This window comes from Amborella trichopoda, chromosome 11, assembly GCF_054954075.1.
Source record: "Amborella trichopoda isolate Santa Cruz 75 chromosome 11, AtrichopodaSantaCruz75HAP2 v2.0, whole genome shotgun sequence".
Classification (NCBI taxonomy): Eukaryota; Viridiplantae; Streptophyta; class Magnoliopsida; order Amborellales; family Amborellaceae; genus Amborella; species Amborella trichopoda.
The window spans coordinates 212,973-236,902 of NC_142346.1; the positions used below are offsets into that span (position 1 = coordinate 212,973).

The window sequence follows — 23,930 nt, forward strand, 5'->3', positions numbered from 1 at the left end:
GGAATGGAGCTGAGATTATGGTAGTAACACCTCACATCCTAGTCACCACGTTGTGGTTTTTATTCCCACTATTAATACCACCCCACTAGTACTTTCAAAGAGCTAACTTCTAATCTACTTGAAAAAACAAGTAGAGGCCATCTTCTTCACTTAATTACTTAAAAAATAAATAAATAAATAACAAAGGCTTCAGCATAGGGTACTCATTGAAGGGAACTCTACAAAGTAAAATCCAAGATCAACCCCCCTGCTCAAATTTAATCTCTATCATTCCTACCTTTTTTGAGAGGGTGTAGTTTGCATAAGGTTGCAACCTTAAACAATCAAAGTTGGCACACCACGCTTTGTAATGAGATATAATTTTGGTGCCAAAACTTCTCAAGATGGTGTGAGAATCTTTTTTTATATTTAATTATAAAATTTTAAACTCCAAAAATAGTTCAAATCAAGTATATTATAAACGCATAAAAAACTTGAAAATGAACAGCCCAAATAATGTGTTCCAAGATGTAGTCTTTTTAAGACTCGATACCTCTTTTTTTTCTCCATATAATACATCTTGATATCCAATAAAATGCTTTTCCACATCAAAATAACCTTTTTCGAAAGATTTTATTGGTACAACTTAATTCTACATTTAAAGGTGTCAACCTTACATAAACTCTTGCCTTGCCTTTAGGTGTCAACCTTATATAAACTCTTGCCGTTAAGAAAATTTAATTATTAGTATCTAATAAAAAATCAAATTAAAAAGAAACTCTCCTCTGAATAAAGGTACCTTGCCTTCTATCGAAAGTAATGTTCAGGGTGGAATATAAATATAAAGACTACTGATTCTCTCTTATTTTGAGGATTGCCAATGTCCGAATCCCTATGCCTTAAACTTTGGGGATTTAAAAAAAAAAAATGATAAATTTCTTTTCAGAGAGAGGAGCGATCATGCCTCTTGTTAGCTATCACATTCTTATGGAGATATGAATTTTAGCATGGGGCGAAGTCACGAGTGTTTTAAAATAGGAAAATAATATAATAGAAACCATTTATTTTTAGTATAAGCTAAAATCATTAATGTCCGTCAGATTTCAAATCCAATGCTTATGATTGTCATTGATTTGACTCAAAATTAAAACAAAAAATCTCGTACTTTGTAATACACTCCAACTCATCCAATTTGACATGACTAAATATAATATAACAAAGCAAAAAATATATTTTCTCTTCTATTCCTTCCATGTTTTGGATTTCATGTAAATATTTGATATTTGCTAGTTGAAATCGTGAGTTCGTGTTAGACCCGTCTTTACCAACCCAAAATATTGTAGTGAAAATAATAATAACCGTCTAAATGCAGGAAAATCCTCAGTTTTCCCACTCCTTGATTTATGCAAGTCCCAAATCCAGTTGTCCTTTCTCTTCCCTTTTTAGTTGACGTAGAGGTGGGAGCAAGGGGAATGAAAAGTAGCTTTTGACGATTCAAAGGCAGAAATCATTTTCTGTATTTAAATCTCAAGCCAAGGGATAAGGAGAATTTCACTTTTCTCCCCTTTAACGGGTACAGCAGCCTGTAGTGGTGGCCCCAATGCAGCATTGAGTTGACTTCCTAGTTTCCACAATTTTTCACACTGCGCAGGCAAGCATCACTAAGGGAGGAGCAAAGCAAGTAGTTCTAGCTATCGAGGGGGAACACAGAATTGACAATTGCAACACCATGTCCCATGTTCGAAAACCAGTGCTTGATCTACACAGAGAAAGACATGTGAAGAAAAGCAAAACACAGTGCAACGTCATTCTGAAATTTCCTTCAAGGATAAATTTTGACACTCTTGGAATTTACACTAACCAAACCTTCAAATAATGAGGTAAAGCATTACCAATCTCATGGTGAAATGGCCATGACACACATTGGCTTAATTATATCGGACATGGTTTCATTGAATAAGTGCGAAAAAGTACATTAACGTGCAAGACAAGGCAGGATAACCAACCACATGAGGCCCAGGAGGATCTTAGCAAGCAACTCAAGGGCAATGCAATACTAATAAAGGGAGGAAACAAATAGGTTACATAATCCAACAGCAGTACAGCAACAAATGTGTTACCGACTGGAGAGCAGAATCATCGGCCTAAAACAAATTTAAAAGGGAAGAGAACAAAAAGAGAAAAGATGCAAGTCGTACCTCACCTCAAGCTCTTCACATTCAACACACATATGATGCTGACAAACAATACCAATCCAACCTTGCATAAAGCTCTTCTTGTGAATCCAATGAAAGAATGCTTGCATACTACACAGGGCACAACCTTGGATTAATCCTTGAACAAAGTGATAAATCATAAAGGAACATGAGATATGAAAAATAGCTTTTCACTCCGAAGGATAATCACATACATTTCCTTAATGCCCATCAGCTACTTGTGGACCATCTTTAACAGCAAGAGGCTTGTACCATTCTTGCCCAAAACCGGCAGCTTCCCTGGCAAGTTCATTGAAAGGAGGCTTCAGAGGTCCTGTAAAATATTTTCTAGCAGTAGTGTGAAAGGCATCAACTGTTGCTCCAAGCTCAGCCTCCCCGCATGAAGGATGGCAAGACTGCTCTTCTTCAACCAGGGTTCTCTCAGGGACAGTTTCTTCCACTGCACAATTGTTTGGTAATCCTGAGCAATACGAAGACAAAGCAGCATCTCCTGAAGGAGCCAGATTTCTCAAGCAAATGTATTTAAACCATTTTAAACCAGCAGCACAGTGTGTGATTTCCTACGGGTACATGACTGTTTTTAACAAATCTGCGGATGAATTGTCTCCTCCACTTCGAAAGCGAGCAATAGTTGTCGGCAACACATCAAGTCCTCTAGCCTGACATTAGGTCCTCACATTGTTATGTAAGCACCCATAGAATGCATAGACAAAAGAAGGACCTCATGAGAGATGCAGTATACAGCCGACATGCATATATTTTCAGAGAAAAGGGATTATCATGAATATAAAATTTTCCAAAACACAATGCTCACTACCTTGCAGGTAGAAATAAGACGTACATCCATCACTAAGTTGTTGACAACCCAAGACTGAACCACCATAGTGCTGGGGTCATGCAAATGTCAAAGTCCAGGTACTGCAAGAGCACACAAGTTGCTTCCCAGTTCCTTGGCAACCCCCAAACTGGTAACATCATAATAATAAAAATAACAACAATAAATAAATAAAAATACATAACAAATGATTCTCTGCAGACAATATGCATTCCAAATGCTGAATGTTACTGCCGTTACAAGGATTTTGAACTCAGTTCCAATACAAGCAATCATTCGCAACTCAGTGACTAAAACTTGATTACAACATGTGATCTCACAAAAGACCAAAAGAAGGTCATTTTAACTATTAAAAGCCAAACTGGATCCTTAATCAAACCGAGCAGGATGAATAATCTTGAAAATCTTAAGGGACTTTAATATCACAAGCCTAGTGATTATATTTATTTATTTCAATATGTAGACTATTATATATTAGATGTAAAAAGGAGTACAATGAAGAGCGCATACAAAAAATAGGCAACCCTATAAATGGGTGCCCTGTACAAAAACCCACAAGGGGCCCAAATAATGCTCTAAATCAAAAAACAAAAGCGGGGATGCAGGCTAAAAATTGCCTACAACGCCCAAGAACTATTGAGGCTTGCACCTTATCTAGCTAGAGCGTCGGTGGTGTCATTGGCTTCCCTAAAAGTATGCCTACAACCAACAAGTCTATTGGTTGTAACATCTTTATAAGCAAGATGAGAAGTAAACCCATTGAAAATGTTTTAGTCGCTCTCCAGTTATGAGGCTGCTAAATTTGAACCAATTGATACATGTTGACTTCAATCCAATGCCTTGAATCTTTAAACCCAAATCATTCCGATTAGTAAAAAAAAATTGAAAAATTGAAACACTACCAGACAACTGTGATTGTACGATGAAGTTTGGATGGTGATGAGGGTAGGCGAAATCACTGTTCATTTTTGCCTATAGGTGTTTTGTAGTATCTTCCTATATATATATATGGGTGCGGTTTGTATAGAGCGTAGGCTTTAAACAATCAAATTAGAGCCTACCTTCAAATAGTGTTGAGAAATGTAGTTTTAACATTAGAAATCTTTGTGATAGCCTTAAAATATATTTTTATATTTATTTATAAAGTTTAAAGCTTAAAAAATAGTGTAGATCGACAGATCTATGAAAGCTTGAAAATCTTAAAAATTGACGGTCCAAAAATATGTTACAAAATAAATTATTTCCAAAACTTGAAATCCATTTTTTTTCTCATGTCCATGCATCTTGATGTCGTGGAGGACGATTTGAAGATATTTGGGCATCAAAACAACCTCTTCTAATGAAATTTTTGGGGTAGGCTCAAATTTGATTATTTAGAGCCTCGGCTTTATATAAAATTTTCCATATATATATATATATATGTCTATATATATATATATATAACTATGCTATACAGCAGAAAAGTTCTTTTGCTCAACAACTTCAAAATCAGAACATCAGAGCTCTGAAGGATAAGACCCTTTTTACCTGCTCAAGACAAGCCGATCATAACACTATGTGAATACATAAGAGTACAGTTGATGAGCAGGTTTGAAGATAAAATGTAGAAAGTTGCTGGTCGGAACGGTGTCCTAGTACCATCTGCAGAGGAAACTATAAAAGCGAGGAAGAATAAGGCTAGATTTCAACACCACGTCATCGCGGCTATAGTCCACATGCACCTGGAGGTCACAGCCTTCTGCAGCCAGTATACCACAATTGATTTCTTCAAAAGGACACATCAAACACGTTTTAAGCCTGTCCCGGACAATATACAGTTGACCAGTATGTTTAATCAGACAGTATTGCCACCGAGAACTACACGACTTCCAGGACGGCCGAAGAAGCAAAGAAAGCAGTCCAAAGTTGAGGGCTAAGTGCAAGCGATGCGGCACAATCAGGTACAACATGAAGATATGCAGGGAGCCGATTGGTGATCAAGGAAATGAGTCTTCATCGTAATAGAAGTCATTGTGTTACTAATTTTGTAAGAAGGCATAATTGATGTTTTCAGTCGTGTTACTAATTTTGAAAGAAGACATATGATTGATGTTTTCACAAACTACTATTGTTGGTTGTAATATAGGTGATGTTTGAGTACTTTGCGTTTAGGAAATATCTAATGAAGGGGCTCTATTGCATATTTTTTGTACATTACATTTATGAGGCTGCATTTCATGTTTTTGCTTTTGGTTTTCCATTTGAGCACCATATGAAGGTCTTATCAAAAGGCCCTAAAGACCGAAAATGCTAATCGAAAAAACAAAATAGTTCCACTAGCCTCCTGATGTCTTCAAACATCCGAAGACGTATAAATTTCGGATATCCAATATCCAAAAGCATTCTATTTTAGGTCTTTGAAAGAACGAAAATGCTATTGGAGACAACACATTTCCAGTAGCCTCCCAACTTTGTTGGGTGTTGAAATCCAAAATCCTTCATATTAAACATCCAAAAATGCTTTATTTTTGGTCTTTGAAAGACCGAAAATCCTACTGAAAACACCAACACATTTTCAGTAGCCTCCAAACTTTTTTGGATATTCGAAATCTGAAATCGATTCAATTTTAGATAATAAATATCCGCAATTACGATAATTTCAATCTTTGAAAGACCGAAGATGCTACTGGAAACACAACACATTTCTAGTAGCATCCCAACTTTTTCGGATATTTGAAATCCGAAATCGATTAAATTTTGGATATTGAAAATATCCGACATGACGATATTTTCGGTCTTCGAAAGACCGAATATGCTACTAGAAACACAACACATTTCCAGTAGCTTCCCACCTTTTTCGGATGTTCTAAATCCGAAATAGTTTAATTTTTGGATATTGAACAACTGAAAATAATATATTTTCGATCTTTTAAAGACCGAAAATGCTACTGGAAATACCAACACATTTCCAGTAGCCTCCCAACATTTTTGGATGTTCGAACTCCAAAATTCTTTAAATTTTGGGTAAGCTATATTTTCCGTCTTTAAATTACCGAAAATGCTACTGGAAACATTAAAACTTCCAGTAGTCTCCCAACTTTTTTGGATGTTTGAAAAGTTGAAGATTCCCTTTTGTTATGGAATTATGAGATTGAGGATTTTAACTACTCGACAATGGTTTCCAAGGCATGTTCAGTTATAATTTGTTTGAAGCAACATTAAGATAATTGTACATCTTGCAAAGAATATTTCGAATAATGCATTTCATTTAACTGTCAAGGTCACGAAATGGCAACAAGTATACATTTACAATATTTCTCACAAGTCAAACTGACAAACAGACTTTGTCAACCATAAAACAAAGTCTAAATATACATATTAAACCCCAAACCACTACAATGAACAACCCATCCCAAACCCAAAACCATCAACCAAAGACTCATCGCCTGCATTTGGGCTCGTGTTGCTTCCTGAGGTACTACCGGTGTGGGTATAGACTAGGTGGGGAGGCACAGCTCATCACCATCCTCTGTGGATTCACCAACCTCCACACCGCAACTCGATTCTCCAAACTCCCTCTGCTGAGGCATATCTTGGCAAGGGAAGTTTAAACCATACCAATATGTTTATAATCTCACCATCCTCTCTTCCACTTCATTGACATCTATAGGTATGAACTTAGATTGGAGCTCAAACACCCTAGAAACCGGATTTAGAACTTCAAGATCCCACCGTTGTCGCAAAGCAAGCGCCTCGGCCAACAGTGTTGTACTCTCTTGAAAAGTGCTAACCTACATAAGTAAAATACATAAATTTATATATTTGGAACTCACATAACCAAATAGCGCTACAATGGAGGATTATGGCAGAAAAATAGCATACCATGTTGTCCTCGTGACCTCTGGGCCTCATAATACATTGTGGCTCATGGCTAGCATCAATTTGGTCATCCGACTTATTGGTAGGTTGCAAAATATCTCTAGGTGGGTTGCCAGTATTGTGAACTTTGGAATGGCGGTACCAAGCCTTATACTCCTTTGAAGGTACGCCGTTATTAAGGCCTTGTTCGATGTGACGATGTCCCTTATCATGTGGGCATGTCGACTCTCCCAGTCTCGAATACTCAGCATTAACCAGCCTCCAATCTCTTTGCTCCCCCCCCTTGCCTATTGTTCCTTCTCCCAAGTATGCAAGGATTCCTTAGTATGCCCTACCTCGCTCCAAATTGTCAGCGCACACGGTCCGATATATATGACTCTAGCTATATCTTCGAATATGAGCGTTGTAACACACATTGCAGTATTTACTGTGTTCGCTTTATCCTCACTGATGCATTCACAATGCTTGAAAGATGGATTACAAATTACCTGTCATATAACATTAAAGTATCATATATAAAGATATCAAGTAACAAATAAGTCAAAATAACTCTTTTATAAATTTTATAGAAGCATAGACAAGAATAAATAGATGTTTATTCTAACCTTGTTGGGTTTGAGGTTATCGAACTCCTGGCGTACAGGAAGAATTGTATTGTGCAGGTTTCCACAATATCTCTTTAGAGGCTCCCATCTTTTAGTTCTAGGCACTCGTGGAGGTATATGTTTTGGTATGGGCCTTGTATGCTTAATATGCTCATAAGACCAACACTACACAATATTAAATTTTAACTGAGTCCATAAGATACTACCTCCTATAAGATACATGATTTTTAGAAAATTAGCTAAATCTATAATATATGACTTACCTGCATAAGTGTGGCCGAGCCATTAAAGTGTCTGTGCTTAAAAGTGGCAGACATCACAAGAGACCGATACAAGTACGCTAAGGCTGCCTCGAAATTCTCAAAGAACTATAGATACTTGGTGGGCATCATTGACTAAGATGAGTCTGAGAATATAGTGACACTTATGAGAAATATCAAGTACGCCCAGGTGTGCCTTACAACTTGTGTTGCGGTAGCATTATTTGGTATCTGTCTAAATTTGTTCTTCAACTGGGTTTGCTTGATAGAAGTCAAACTATATTCAACAAGTACCACTCCCAGTTGGCTTTTTATATACTCGCCGTAATTAGGGATAGGTCGGCATGTAATGGGCTCACCATCCACAGCCAAGCGTAAAATCTCACACACATCAAACAGAGTCAAGGTCGTTTCACCTATTTCTAAATTGAAATGCAGTGAATTCATTTCACATCTAAGCCTCTCTGTGTTGACGGCAACCAGGGTATGGTCTATATTGCCTGGCCATATGGACATAAGAGGACCCAATCCGCACATGCAAACAATATCTTTTTGTCGCTCACTCAATGGCCAATCATCCAACTGGTCATTTTTTATCTCTTTCTTCTCCTGAAGTTGACCAATAAAAGATGTTAAACACACCACAAAAACATTTGAAGTGTTAGAGGGAAATTGAATATGTATATACCTCCCCTTGCCAAATCCTAAATGATGCATGTTGCTCATGCAAGTGTAGAAGAGTAGGGTCATGTGGACCTCCAGGGTAACCATCACTAGGAAGTGTACAAACGAACCATAATTATTGGATCCCGATCATACAAAAGGTTAATTTTCAAGATTGTCATTGTAAGAACTCACAAATCAAGAGACAAATGCCATACCATATTGTTAATCTTAAATCACAGATTAAACTCTAGACCATCCCAAAGAAATAACAGTACCCATGCTTGACCTAAATCATCTCCTTACAGCTAGTCTTGACGCCCATGATGGCCATCATGGTTGTTCTATATTCAGCTTCTGCAAACGACAATGCTGCCATATGTCGCTTCTTGCTTGCCCACAATATGCTTACAGAACCCAAAGTGAAACAAACTATATCCAGATTGAGCAATGAGTGGTTGGGTCTCCTACCCAATCGGTAGTTACAGTGACTTGCTAGCTTGATAGGAATTCCATGCTCATGGAACACTCCCTCATATATGTTTGACTTAACATATCTTGGTATTAGCTTCACCACATGCATGTGTGGTTTCTTTAGCTCTTACACAAACTAACTCACAATCCCAACTGGATACGCTAAGTCTGGTTGGATGGTCAGGCAAATTAAGATACCTACCATCTCCTAATGGTCTTGCATCTTCTAAGATCCCCATCATTTTTTCACAACTTGTGCTTCACATCAAGTGGTGTAGCAATTGGCTTTGAACCCATCAACCCCAACTTTGCTAGTAGTAATGACGCAAGCTTCTTTTACACGATCAATATGCCTCATTCATCTCTTATAACTTCAAGCCCAAGAAAATATTGAAGTTCACCCAAATCTTTGATTTTCAACCTTTGGGAGAGAGAATTATTTCCACTTTACTAGGGCTATTGCCCATAATGATTAGATCATCTACATAAGCCGCACAAGTAACTATACCTCTAAAAGAATGATAGATGAATATGCAGGAATCTGTTGTAGAGAGAACAAAATCTTATGAGTGAAAGTACTTTCTTACATTGTCAAACCATGCTCTAGATGCTTGTTTCAATCCATATAGAGCCTTCTTTATTTTGCACACATATCGAGGCTTAATGGGATCTTCATATCCTCAGGATTGATGCATACACACTTCTTTGACAGTCACTCCCATGCAAAAGGACATTCATCACATCCATCTGATGGACTTCCAACCTCTTATTACAGCTAAGGCAATCATCATACAGCCAAATGTAATCTTTGCAACTGGGCTAAATGTCTCCTCATAGTCTTTTCAACAAGTTTTCTCAAACCCTTAGGCCACCAAGTGCATCCTATGACACCAAACTTCTCCATTGAATTTATGTTTTATTTTGCCACTTGTAATCAATTGCCTTCTTTCTTTCTAAAAGAGGAACCAAATCCCAAGTTTGATTCTCAGAAAGTGCACATATCTCCTCTTCCATGGCATGTTCCCACTTTGGATTGCATGTTGCTTCTTCAAAACTCTTAGATAAGTGTTCATCTATGACCTACATCATTTGTGCATGATGCATATTGTAGACAATAATCATCAAGCCTTTTAAATGGATATCTCCAACTTCAGCATACTAGATGATCTGTTCCTAAGCCTTAGAACTTGAGGGGGTAACTTACTTCTCTTTTTTTGATAAAGTTAACTTTTGTATTGCTGTGAAAGTAACATGAAACAGAAGAGGGGATTCGAGAGTACCCACAAGTCGGGTCTCTCAATCAAAAGACCCTATACAAATATTTGGGGCTTAGAGAGATGCCGGATTACAAGGAATGTACTGGATCGTGAGTAAACAAGGGTGCGCCCACTGTGGTCCAGAGCAAAAAAAGAGATGGACTGGTGGCTACTAAAGAACTACAGCAAATGTTAGTAAGCAGCAGTATGCCCACTGTGGTCTAGAGCAAAAAAGGAGATAGACTGGCAGCTGCTATTGAACAAGTACAACCCAAAAAATACTCATCTAGGCGAGGTCTTCTACTAGAGCCCTAGCTCTGTCTTTCGCCAGAAGATGAATGAACTCGTTGGACGTCCTCCAAATATGCTTCCATGAGATGACCATATCCCTGCAAGTGTAAGCAATCTCATCAAATATAGAAGATAGGTACCACAGAGATGGAGAGGTCCCGGCTGCAAAGGAAATAATATCTTGAGCGTCTCCTTCCACACAAAGGTGTGATCCCCAAGTACGGTTGAAGCTTTTGATCCCCAAGAGCAGAGCCATGGCTTCAGGGAATTGAGAGTCTTCATGGCCTAAGTGCTCGGAATAAGTGAGCAGGATGTTGCGTTGATGGTCGCGAAAGACTCCACCAGCTCTAGGTGGGCCATGGTTCCCCAAAGAGCAACCATCAAAGTTAAGTTTGATGGTGCCTTCTGGAGGGGCCAACCAGTTGTTGGATCTTTGAATCTTTTGTGGTTGGAGTTGGAGGAAGTTTTTCCATTGGCTAAGAAAGGTGTTTGCCGATATCCCAGAGAAGGCCGTACGGTTGGAGGCCCAAAAGATTACTAAGGAAGTAATCTTGTGGAAAAGTGTTGGAACTTCATTTTTGCGGCCTTGAAAGATCCCGGCGTTCCTTTCTAACCAAATGAGCCATAATGTTTCTGCAATGGCAGCCTTCCATAAGGTTCTTCCAGCCTTCGGCCAATGAGATGCGAGATACGAGGAGATTAAAACCGTGACCGAAGGTGGGGTGACCCATTGAAATCCAAACAATTGGATTAAGAGGCCCCACAAGGCGTGTGCTAAGTTACAGTGGATGAAAAGAAGAGGGTTCGATTCCTCCTCGCTTAGACATAACACGCACCTGTTAGGGATTCGAATCCCTTTCTTTTGGAGTGAGTCAACTGTGAGAGACCTTTGGGAGCAGGCACTCCAGTTGAAGGTCTGCACTTTAGGAGGGGCGATGTTCAACCAAACCTTGGAGAGGACAAAATGGGGTTGAGTGGGAAGGAGGGAGGCTGGATAAGTCTTTTGTAAAACGAGGCCACCAAAAAGATGCCAGAAGGCGAGAGAGTCCAAACAAGAGAATCCCTCCCAGAAGGGGCAATGAAATTGGAATGCAAAGCGACCGAGAGAGAAAGGAAATGGGCAGTTTCCTCCTTTGTGAGATTTCTTCTGAAAGAGGGGTTTCAGACTCTTCTATCCCCTGAAAGGACCATTTTATCTGCTATGGTGGAAGCTTTATTGGAGGCAAAAGAGTAAAGGAGGGGAAGAGGTCCCTTAGAGGAGTGTGGCCTAACCACAGATCTGACCAGAATTTGACTCTAGTATCTTCCCTAGGATGAAAGCGGATGAATTTTTTGAACAAGGAGAGAGAAGACGTGAAGGACTTCCACGCACCTGAGGCCCTATTCGAGGATCTCCTCTCAGGCACCAAAGCATCTTCCAAAATCCTATATTTGCTGAGGAGGACCCGAGCCCAAAGGGAGTTAGTCTAAGTGGCTAATCTCCACCACCATTTCCATAATAGAGCTAGGTTGTGTTTTGTGAGGATCCTGATGCCCAGCCCTCCCTGAAGTTTAGGGAGGCAAACCTTGTCCCATTAGATGAGGTGACATTTGGTTTTCTTGGCTTGACCTGACCTGACCAAAAGAAAATCCTTATCAGTTAGTCGAGGCGGTTTGCCACCGAGGTTGGCATGTGGAAAAGAGACATAAGGTAGACAGGAGAGTTAGCCAGGGTTGCTTTTACTAGCGTGGTGTAGCCTGCAAGAGAGAGATATCTCCTTTTCCATCCTGCCAAACGCCTGTCTACTTTGTCAATCACATGAGACCACTGTCTCTTTTCCCAATCCCAAGGGTAGACCAAGGTAAGTAGTGGGAAAGTCATCCACTTTGCATTCCCAATTTGGAATTAGCGCTCTGGTTTCGGCGTTTGTGAGGGTACCCCCATCATCTTTGATTTTTCCATGTTGACTTTGAAGCCAATTGCTATTTCGAAGCATTTTAGAAAAACCCTCAGATTATCAATTTCTTCTGATGTCGCATCAAGAAACACCAACGTGTCATCTGCGTATTGCAGATGGGACACAATTAGAGCTTGAGCGCTGCATTTGAAGCCGGTGAGAAGGCAGATGTAACTTCCTTACTTTTAATAGTGCTGGAGTATTCGGCTTTAAGGGGGGCATTGGATCCTCCATGGGTGTTGAAGGTTCCTCTCTTTTTTTCAACTACATGAAGAGCTTGATGTCATAGTGCCTACTCATCAAACTTCACATCACTGCTTTCATAAGTGCAACGGGTTACAGGATCAATGCCTGGATAAGCTTTTCTCTCCAATGAACACCGAAGAAATATGCACTTAATAGCTTTATTGTCAAATTTGTCAAGATCCTCATCACTACACCTCACATGGGCTATACATCCAAAAATACGCAAATGTGTAATATTGGGTTTCTTCTTATAAAGAAGTTGATATGGAACCTTCATTCCTTCTCTCAATGGCATGTGATTGATTAAGTATGTTGTGGTACGCATTGCCTCAGGCCAACATAATTTAAGCAAGCTCTTTCCATTCAATCACCACGTTAGAGACTTCTATTATACGCCAGGTTCCTCTTCCTCTCAGCAATCCCTTTCTATTGAGGCATCGCAACACATGTCAGTTGCATCTTGATCCCATTATTTTCAAAGAAATCATCAAATTCCTCTAACAGAAACGCCCCACTACTCCTGAAATTCTTGATTACTGAATTGAACTCATCGCTACAAGCACTTCAAACTCTATGAAGCACCCAAACACTTCAGATTTCTTTCGTAGAAAATAAATCCAAAAGTGTCATGAATATTCATCAATGAAGGTGACATAGTGCCTCATGCACCTATGAGATTTCATTGGACTCGTACCCCACACATCACTATGGATGACATCGAAGGTGACATAGTGCCTCATGCACCTATGAGATTCCATTGGACTCATACCAATGGATATTTTGTTGTGGTGGAGGATTGGACAGTGATGCTCTGTGGCCCTGCAAATGCACATGTTTTGCAAATGTGATTCCCATCAATTTAAACAAGGGCATCCCAATAACTTGCGTTTTCCCAGTCATATCTCTTAACCTAAGAAGATCACAATGCATCATTCTCTTGTGCCATAAGTCAACAATATCAGTGGAGGAACTACTCTTAATAGCACGCAAATCTATGCTCATAGCAAATAAACAACAAGGTTTCATCCCATGGCCAACAATTCTCTTGCCGTCCCTTGACAAGATTTTACAACCTCTTTCACTAAACACGCGGAAGCATTGATCGACCAACTACCCCATAGACATGAGACTTTTTCCTAAGTTTTGGACATGTAAGACATTTAAAAGATGCTTGAGATTTCCATTGGGCACTTGCAAGGTAATATTTCCTCTACCTTTCACCCCAGGAGTGGTGTTGCCCCCTGTCATGACACCTCGCATGTCATAGAAGGGTTCTTTTGTGATGAAGAGATCGCCTCTTGGTACATCTGGTTTGAACATGCTAAGTCTATGTACCATTGGTCTTTGCTATCATGTAAATCATTGACACAAAGTGCTTCTTTAGTTTTCTTTACTTGAGCTTCTTCTTTTCACTCATGTTGTTTCCAAAGAAACATAATTTCATCAATTATGCCAATAATCTTTGGCATAATGCCCAACTTTCTCGCATATGCAGCAAGAACCTTCTTTGATCTAGGGGCTTTATAAGGCTGGCCTCGCTCATTATTATGATGTAGTGGTCGGGATCCCATATTATTTTGGGGCCTTCATGAATAAAACGTCTTCCATGAGATTTCCCACAAGTTAGTAAATAAGGCCTTATTCCAGTCTTGTACCATCTTGGAACCATTGTTTGACTCCAGTTTTCTTCTTTTAAGGAGTGCAGCTTCCTCTTGAAGCAATAGACCTATAGCCTATTCCATGGATGGCATGGCTGTTTGAATTAACACCATCATAGCATCAATCTCGGTCATCAGATTTTCCAAGATGATGGTGATTCGAGTGTCATTCTCCATCTTAGCACCTATCCCTTCTAATTAATCACAAAGATCATTCACTTTCCAAGAAAATCCTCACAATGGCTCATGTACCCCATTGCTTTATAGAGACTTATTCTTCCTTTGCTTGTCCTGCAAGCAAGCTTTTTTTCTAACCGATACCTAAAACAAACTCATTATTTTTTAGAACTCCATAATTTGTAAATATATGGACCCTTTCCGATACTTCCTAAATATAACAGACTTTTAGATAAACTTTCATCTATGTTAGGTTAGACAATGGACTTTTCTAAAGAGCACTGACTAGTAATGGAATATTCTAATGCGGAGTTTTACTCTTTGATTCTATTCCTTTGTTCAATCAAAGATAATTGATTAAACATGGATTCCTCTTGCAACGTAATATCTTGAGGGGAATGAAATCATGAATATGGTGGTTTGTGTCACCACCATAAATCTCAATACTCCTTATCCAAAAATCTTGTGGGGTTTCCTCATGGAAGTGCATAATCAACTTTATTGCAGCCCGTGGAACTCCTCCCTGCTGTCCAGAGAGGAAGAGTATAGAACAAAGCATTTTGTGATGGCTTGGACCATATGGGCTAGCCCAGCTCAATTTATGAAGTTGGTTTGGCCTAAACAATGCTCTTTATCTAGAAAAAAAGGGACTTGCAAGTCAACTATAAACAAGCACATTTGAACTGTTTTCTAAATCCATCTCCAGACTGTTTGATCAGGGTCTCCTTATTGGATTTCAAACCTCTAGAGCTAACCCCGTCATCTCCCACCTTTTGTATGCTAATGACACCCTCATTTTTTGTGGGGCCGAACCCCCACAACTTCAAAGTTTTTTGGCTATTCCTAAAATGCTTTGAACTTACTACTGGGATGAAGGTCATCTTGTCCAAAACTAAATAGTTAGGAGTTTGTGTCCCGCAAACTGAAATTCAATCTCTAGCGGATCTATTAGCTTGTGAACACTTTCCATCCTTTTATCTGGGTCTTCCCCTCTGCTTAGGTAAACCTAACAAACACCTTTGGGACAATATTTCACATAAGTTCTCTTGGAAGTTAGCAAACTGGAAAAGTACGTTCATGTCTGTTGGAGGAAGGATCACCCTCATCAAAGCAATGCTTGCCAACATTCTTATTTACCAGATGTCTCTCTTCAGAGTTCCATCCTCTATTTGCCAATCGATTAGAGAAAATTATGCGGAATTTCCTTTGGAATGGGAAATCCGAAGGGCACAACCGCACAAATTCCACCTTGTCGCCTAGAATACGATCTGCACCCCTAAAAAGTGTGGTGGTCTAAGCATCAAAAAGTTAACCCTCATGAATTATGGAAATGGGGGTGGAGATTCACGTCCCCTCACCCTCTTCTTTGGAAACAATCATCTCAGCTAAATATGGAGTTTGAGAGGATGGATGGCTTCCCTATTCCCCCTTGCGTCGTGCCTCTGGTGCTTGGAAATCTATATCGTCCTCCAACAATGCCTTTAAAACTTTGATTAGATTTAAAATAGGGGGTAGGTCTAGATAGACTAACTTCTAGGACAACTCTTCCCCTCTCTCTTCCTCCTTGTTAATGATCAGGATGCTACTGTGGCTACTTATGTGGAACACATAAGCTTTTCCTTATTTGGACTCCTATATTTAGGAGAAATATGATCGAATTTAAGATTAGCTCCCTTATTTCCCTCCTCCTTCTCCTCACCTCGTTCTTGTCTTCTTTAATAAATGAAGATTCAATGATATGGGCTCCCAACCCAACTGGGGTCTTCAGTGTTTCCTCTTTCCACTCTTCCCTCCTTCCCCCTTTTACACCCCTCTCCCCTCTTTAACAATATATGGGCCATCCTTGCTCCCCTTGAGGTCCAAGCTTTCATTTGGACTCTTCTCCATGGTAAAGTCCTCACTCTAGATCAACTTCAAAGGTGTGGCATTGCGCTGCCCAACCGGTGCAGTCTCTATCTTAATGATGAGGAAAATATTTCTCACCTATTTGTGAGATGGCCCCTTATGGTCCTCCCTCATTCAGCTCTTCGGCCAACAATGGGTCACCCCTGCCTCTCTTCCTCAACTCTTCTCAATAATGTTTGGGCCTCCTTACCCTAAAAGTGGTCACATGCTATGGCGGATTTCTAGTATGGCTTTGCTTTGGTCTGTTTGGTTAGAGAGGAACTCTAGAATCTTTAGGGGAACATCAAGAAACACCACCCATATCATTGACTCAATTTTGGCCTTGATCTCATTATGGGCCAAGGCTATTCCTGTTTACAAATCTCCTTACCAACTTTCGAGCTAACTAGGGTTGCCTCCTTTTCCTCGCCCCAACCCCACTTACTTTTAGGGCTGTTTGGAGCCTTCCCCCATACGATTTCCTTAAAGTTAACACTGATGATTCTTCCCTCAACAATCCTGGACCCTCGAGTTTTGGTGGCACTCTTGCCAACAGCGAAGGAGTTTTCCTCTCCTTCTCAAGTCACCTAGGAACTCTTGACTCTACTACAGCGGAAGCCCTGGCTTTACTTAAAGGTCTAAAAAAGCTTTTCAAATAGCACACCAATTCACAAGGGTCTTAGTAGAGGCCGGCTCTAACGACACAATACTTTGGGCCTCAAAACTTAGCCAGCCTCCATGGCGCCCAGCACATGTTTTTTACCAGATTGCCGTCATTTGCAACTCCTTGCCACTTGTTACTTTCACACACATTCGCAAAGAAGCCAATGCAACAGCAGATAGGCTCGCAAAAGATGCGGCTCTCCCACCTCCAGGTTATAACATAGTTACCAAAATCTCTCCAACGACCTCTCGTTTCCGGTTCTGAAACCCGATTCCGCGGTTTCGTTAAAGAATCTCCACATAAACCGTTTTTCGGAACCAAGGAAACTTGATTCCTTAATTTCGGAATCTCGATTCAACACATCTTTAGAAACCTTTTTTTGGAACCAAAGAAACTTGATTTCTTAATTTTGAAATCTCGATTCAACACATCTTTAGAAACCATTTATCGGAACCAAGGAAACTGGATTCCTTAATTTCGAAATCTCGATCCAACACATCTTTGAAAACTTGAACCCATTAACTGCGGGTAGACGTTCCCAAATATATCGAATGCTTTTAGTGGTTGCAGGGTTCATTATTTTACTTGTGCCACCCTGGATGGCCTTTACTTTAAATTTAAAATATAATTAGTAAATACAACACATACAATTAAAAGTAAAACCATGGCGTAGACATAATCCTATTTTGTTATAATAATGAAGTCAAAATCACAGTTTAGGAATACTTGTCTTTTGTATATAATGACCATAAGTTAAATAGTCAACACAATCACTTTAGAATTCGGGAAACCTTCTAATAAGAGACATCCAATTTAGGTTCTAAAGTTGATGAGGCTCAATATGTGCTTGTGGCTTCCTTCTCCATAAGAATGAAATCTTGATTCCTAGTAGGAGTCGTCAAACACATTCCATAGTCCATATTATTGTAAATCTTGATCTCAAACTGGCATGGATCTATGATTTATATATTTTAAAAACTTGATTCCAAATATGTTAGAATCACGATTCGAAACAACAACATATCTATACTCCACATATGTCAGAAACTCGATTCCATGGATGTCGGAAACTCGATTCCGCATATTAAAGAATCTTGAATCCTGGAGTGTCGATTCCAGGGGGATGGGAATCCCGAATCCAAGGAGGACAGAATCTCGATTCCATAGGTGGATGAAACTTGGATCTATTTCGGTCGAAACACGCTTATCAAAAACTAGGAATCTCGTTCCTAGCGATTCCTATTGTACGGACAACGATTCTTAAGACAGGAAACTTCTAGCCGGCCGCGATTCCGCAATTTCGGTTCCTAAAACGATTCAGGTTCCTAGGTGTTTCCAACAACTACGGGTTATAACTTAAACTCTCCCTAATTCCTCTCTTTTCTCTCAGCTTCAATCCCCCTTCTCTGTCCTCTCTTCTCTCCCTCTCTAAACTTCTCTCGGTTACTATATCACCAAAAATAAAAATAACAAAAGGAAAAAAAAAAAAGACTATGCAATCAACAATATAGCTCCTTCAATTTCTGCCACTTTACAAAAAAAGACTATGAAATGCTCTCTCTTCCCTATTGTTTTTTTTATCTCATTCTTCATCGTTCTCATCTCCCCTCCCCCCCCCCCCCCCCCCCCCGCCCCCCCAACCCCCTCTAAGGTATTTCAGTTGCCCCTAACCTTCTCCTTGGTTCTCTCTTGTTTTCTTAGTCGCTTCCTCCGTCCTTGCCTCCTTGCTCTTCCTCTTCTATTCCTCTGCCTTCTCGTTTCTCAATACTCTTTACTCTATTCTCTTGCCACTAATTCTCTTTTCACTTTTCTTCCCACTCTTGCTCCTCCTCTTTTACTCTCTTTTCCTTGCCCCTATACCAAACACCACTGGCAGGAAGTGCAGCACTTTTGTTTTGCAGGTGTATGCCTCAAGGTGTTCGACTGTACGGTGGGCCCAAAGCCTTTAACGCAACTTGGCTCAACGACTAGTGCAACTCTTTGTCTCGTCTTTTCCCTCTACCTCCTTCCCCTCTGTCCCAACATCGTTTATCACTTTACTCTCTCCTTCTTGGCCTACCCCAATCCTGGTTTCCAGCATAGTAGGAGCACCTTTTCCCCCTTCCTCTCGGAGTCCTTGAAAGTTCCAGTCTCTACAATGCGATTTTGGCCTAAGTTTTGTACTTACTTTTTGTTAATGGCTTTATTTCTTTTCCTATCTTTTTGTACTCTGAGCACCCGCATGTGGGCTGCCTTACACACTTCTACAAATTTACTAATTTTGTACAATTACATTACATTAATATAAAGTTAACTCTTCTCAAAAAAAAATTATAAACAAGCACGAGTCTGAAGCATGAATATGAAGAAAACCAATTGGGCAAGAAGGAATACTTCACAGCAAAGAACAACTAAATCTTTAGGAATCATTCACAAATAATAGGAAACAGATGAAGAAGAAATCCCAAATTGGAAGGAAAATAAAGGGGGTGAAAGTTCAAAGAAAGAGAAAAGAGTCATAATGGGACACAAGAAGATTAACCTCATGCACACATTGCTCGACTGCAAGACGTGCTAGAAGACTGTTTGAGGTTGCATTGGCCGAATCCCATAGGTCGTCATGAGCAGGTAGTGCCCCATAAAAGCTTCCCAATTCTTCAAGACGAGCTGCAAGAAGCCTGAAATGGCGGCCTTCATCCTGTGCCACCTTCACAAAGTCGTCAAAGAAGGGGCGAGGCATGCCTTCCTGCCTCCCAAAACGAGCTATGATATCCTGCATTTATGCACCACACCACACTACTGAGTATGAAATGCAGACACCCAATCTTAAACAGCCGAATTCATAACAAGCAACTAATCAATGAAAAGTACTACGAAAACACTTATGACGAATATAGGAAAGAATAAGATGCCCAACATGATAAGTTCGTAAATGACACACCCACCCAAGATAAATCAATAGCCCAGCTCTCAGTATGGACCAAACTGTGAAGAACGGCTTGCCAGCTCTGCAAGCTCCCCGCCTTGCCAAGCTTGGGCATGAGATGGGGAGCCACCAGCCTCACCTGTAACATTGTCACCCACCACAAACCAAAGAAGGAGCCATCAACATTCAAGCCTAAACACAAACATTCGGAAAGAAACACTGCCGACAAACTTACGGACGTTTGAAAGCCTGGCGGGTCGATCAGGGACAGGCAACTCTTCATCACTGTAATTGTAAGGAAGGGAAATGTGGCCTTGAAACCAGAGAAGGAGCCATCAACATTCAAGCCTAAACACAAACATTCGGAAAGAAACACTGCCGGACGTTTGAAAGCCTGGCGGGACGATCAGGGACAGGCAACTCTTTATCACTGTGAAATGTGGCCTTGAAACCAGAGGATAGCGGCCTCCTCTCCCAGCTCAGACTTCTCCCATGGGTCTGCAGCATTCAGCACCCCCAAAGCCACTTCCACAAGAGTCACACCCCTGATCTCAGCTCTGAGAGAGAGACGAGAAAACCCTAAATCCTTATCTCTATCACGAAGCAGCGAAGGAGACCCTTCTTCCTCCTCCTCCCCCATATTTCAAGTAACCAACCACCCAATAAAATAAGTGGAGAAGCAACCGTCACGTTACCAAGCTAAATAATAAATTAACAGGACCTTTCCGTGAAAAGCCATTGAGAAAGTTGAAATTACCGTGAAGGGACGAAAAGCGGAGGCCCCACAAATGGTTTGAATTTCTTAATTTTAGTTGGGATTTAGGGGTCGGGTTTTATAGGAGTAAAATGGATACCTGTGGACTTGGTTGGTTTGGTGGTGGCGAAACCATGGGCAACCCAAGTGACAAGAAATGTGCAAATCCGCTTGCCTCCAAAACCGGCTGCTGCGCCATCATCACCACCGTATTTCTATTCTTTCTCTTCTCTGCCACATTTCAGAGCACCCCATTTATCTTTCCTTCTCTCTATCTATCGCCGTTTTCTTTTCTCGAGCTTTTACTTTGTAAGCCCAGTGGTCTCGAAGTTGGGATCTCACGAGATTCAAAACCCATCCATGGATGCTCTGCAGAAAACCCATCAGGCTCTAATCCACTGCGACAAACCCGATTGATACCCATCAGGCTCTAATCCACTGCGACAACCACAATTGAGAGCTTTTCCCCAAATTTCATCTCTCTCTCTTGGGAGATTCCCACTCTCTCTGTACCACATACCCCTCGTTCTCTCTCAATTTTTAGTATATCCCCGTTGCTGATCTCTTTCATTGTGCTTCATAGAGAAGCAGAACCAAATTGGGCATTTCCTGAAGGGAAAGGGTGGTGTTTAGGTTTACAATACAAAACAATGGAACCAAACGCGATGTTAACAGGAGGTATGCCATCTGGGCTGCTAGGGCTGGAGATGCATCCCCACCAACAACAGCAGCAGCAGGCCTCACACCATCTCCAACATCATATTCAGCATCAGCATAACACGCATCCACTCCAGATTGCTTCTCACATGGCTTCTTCGGCACCCCTCGACAATGATCTCGCATCCCCCATCAAGCACGCCCCCTACCTTTTACTCAACAACAACAGCAGGGGTGGTGGTGGTGGGAGACCGAGCGATGAAGAGGATGCCGGAGCAGAAGATGGGAGGGGAAAGCGGGTGTCACCGTGGCAGAGGATGAAGTGGACAGACAACATGGTGAAGCTCCTCATTATGGTTGTCTTCTTTGTCGGGGATGACCCCTGTAGCCTACAGCAAGGGGAGGGCAGCAGCGGGGACGGGAAGAAGAAATCCATTCTTGGCAGCGGAGGAGGAATGCTCCAAAAGAAGGGAAAGTGGAAGTCAGTGTCGAGAGCAATGATGGAGAAGGGGTTCTACGTTTCACCACAGCAGTGCGAGGACAAGTTCAATGACCTGAACAAGAGGTACAAGCGGGTGAACGACATTTTGGGGAAGGGGACGGCATGCAAGGTGGTGCAGAACCAGAGCCTGCTCGAAACCATGGACCACCTCTCGTCGAAGATGAAGGAGGAGGTGAGGAAGCTCCTGAACTCAAAGCACCTCTTCTTCAGGGAGATGTGCGCCTACCACAGCAGCTGCGCCGGCCAGCAGCCCTGTGACACCACCGACACCCCTCACCACCAGATGCCCCAGCAGCAGCAGAGGTGCTTCCACTCAGCGGAAACAACCAAGCATATAGAGATGGAGGCGAGCAAGGGCCTTCGCATGAATGGCGGTGACGAACAGCAGCATCAAGATACAGAGGAAGAGGATGATGAAGAAGATGAGGAAGACGAAGAGGATGATGAGGAGGAGGAAGAGGAGGAGTGGGGATCGAGTAATAAGAGGCAGAGGAAGCCGATGGGGACGACAATGAGTCGGTTGATGATGAGTGGGGAGGAGGGGAGGGAGTGTATACGGAGGAAGCTGGTGGAGGTGAAGGAGGAGAGGGTGAGGTTCCAGGCGGAGGCGCTGGAGCTGGAGAAACAGAGGTTCAAGTGGGCTAAATTCAGCGGGAAGAAGGAGAGGGAGCTGGAGAGGCTGAAGCTGGAGAACGAAAGGAATAAGCTAGAAAATGAGAGGATGAGCCTCCTCCTGAGGCACAAGGAGGCCGAGCTCGACACTATCGACTCCTCCACCAAGAGGCCCGACGCCTCCACCGCCTCTCTCACCGGCCCCTCCTGAAACCCAACCATTTTCGGCCGCTGTCGGCTTCTCTAATTTTGAAAGCCCACGCTGCTTTTTTTTTATTTTCTTTTCTTTTTTTTCTTTTTCTGTTTTCTTCTTTCTTTTTTTTTTTTTTTTGTGTAACTCGTGTATAAGTTGATGAGTACTTCAAATTCAGAATTTGAGATACATGGTGTCTTTAATTTACGGATGAGGGTTCTATAAGCCTGGGTTTTATGAAAACAAAATAAGCCCTCACCCGTCAATTTTCAAATTCGAAACTAAACAAATGAAACTGATCTTGCGGATTTGTAAATACTTATTTTTTGGATGAAATAGACAATTTAAATAATTTGTTACAAGATATTTTTTTCTTTTAGAGCTTGAAATCTTATGTTTTTTCACAACCATGATGTTCATGCTAAGATGATTGATGTAAAGGTTTACTAATGCTTGAATTGCAATTTTCAATGAATTATGAGAGAGTTGCAGCCCTATCAAACCATTTTTCTTAATTTAATTCGGTAATCCAAAAATAGACATGCTCTAAAAATTTGAAAAATCAGCATAAATTTCTTTTTTAGCGATATTTAAAAATGAGCTTGTATATTAGAGACAATTTATTCTTTGCAAAGAGATCACAAGCATTTTTAGCCATTGGATATGAAAACTAATAAATGAAAGCGTGTCACAACGTTGGACAAATTTTATTTTGGACTTTGTGCCTAAAAAATAGCGCATCCTCAACCACCCGATTTTAAATATAACAATCAATAATGATTGTGACTTTTTGTATCAAAGTCATTGGTCACATTACAATTTAGTCTCTTCAATCATTTTTAAGTCATTTCTAGCTAATAAGATATCATCAACATATAACAAGAATATAGTGAATTTATAATTTAGTCTCCTTAGTCATTTTTAAGATACCATCAACATATAACAAGAATACGGTGAATTTACTCCCACTCTTCAAAACATACATACAATAGTCCAATCTATTTACTTTGTATCCCATTTGAAATTATAAAATGTTAAATACCATTTGTCTGTAATATTGTTTTAAACATTATAAGGACTTATTTAATTTATGTATTTTATTTTATTGGTCCTTACTTATGAAGCGCTCGAGTTGCTTCGTGCAAATGGTTCCTTTTAATTCACTATTAAAAAATGAACTATTTACATCCATGTGGTATGGTTTTAGGCCATAGTGAGCAATGATTGTCAAAATCATCCTAATAGATATAAACGTTGCAATAGGAGAATAAGTGTCAACATAGTTGATTCCTTCCCTTTGGGTA

At 40.6% G+C, this 23,930-nt stretch overlaps 2 protein-coding genes across 14 annotated transcripts; one reads left to right on the forward strand and one right to left on the reverse strand.

Moving 5' to 3' along the window:
• Positions 1–1,902: 1,902 nt before the first annotated feature.
• Positions 1,903–22,653, reverse strand: LOC18441490 (3-oxoacyl-acyl-carrier synthase-like protein (Protein of unknown function DUF455)). 13 transcript variants are annotated; one of them, XM_088851859.1, is made up of 7 exons: positions 20,148–22,653; positions 19,928–20,047; positions 19,525–19,755; positions 3,037–3,160; positions 2,760–2,854; positions 2,390–2,634; positions 1,903–2,285 (listed from the first exon to the last, which is right to left on the reverse strand). In XM_088851859.1, exons 2-4 carry the CDS (start codon positions 20,021–20,023, stop codon positions 3,089–3,091), a joined length of 399 nt encoding a protein of 132 aa, XP_088707985.1. In that variant the 5' UTR covers positions 20,024–20,047; positions 20,148–22,653; the 3' UTR covers positions 1,903–2,285; positions 2,390–2,634; positions 2,760–2,854; positions 3,037–3,088. The 13 variants fall into 13 exon arrangements, with proteins under 13 accessions (XP_088707985.1, XP_088707978.1, XP_088707979.1 ...); XM_088851852.1 differs by having other exon boundaries at positions 20,144–20,780; XM_088851853.1 differs by having other exon boundaries at positions 3,013–3,160; positions 20,144–20,589.
• Positions 20,869–22,813, forward strand: LOC18441488 (sequence-specific DNA binding transcription factor). Its single transcript, XM_006851718.4, has one exon. The coding sequence runs from the start codon at positions 21,313–21,315 to the stop codon at positions 22,642–22,644; it is 1,332 nt and encodes a 443-aa protein (XP_006851780.1). The 5' UTR covers positions 20,869–21,312; the 3' UTR covers positions 22,645–22,813.
• The last annotated feature ends 1,117 nt before the right edge of the window (positions 22,814–23,930 follow it).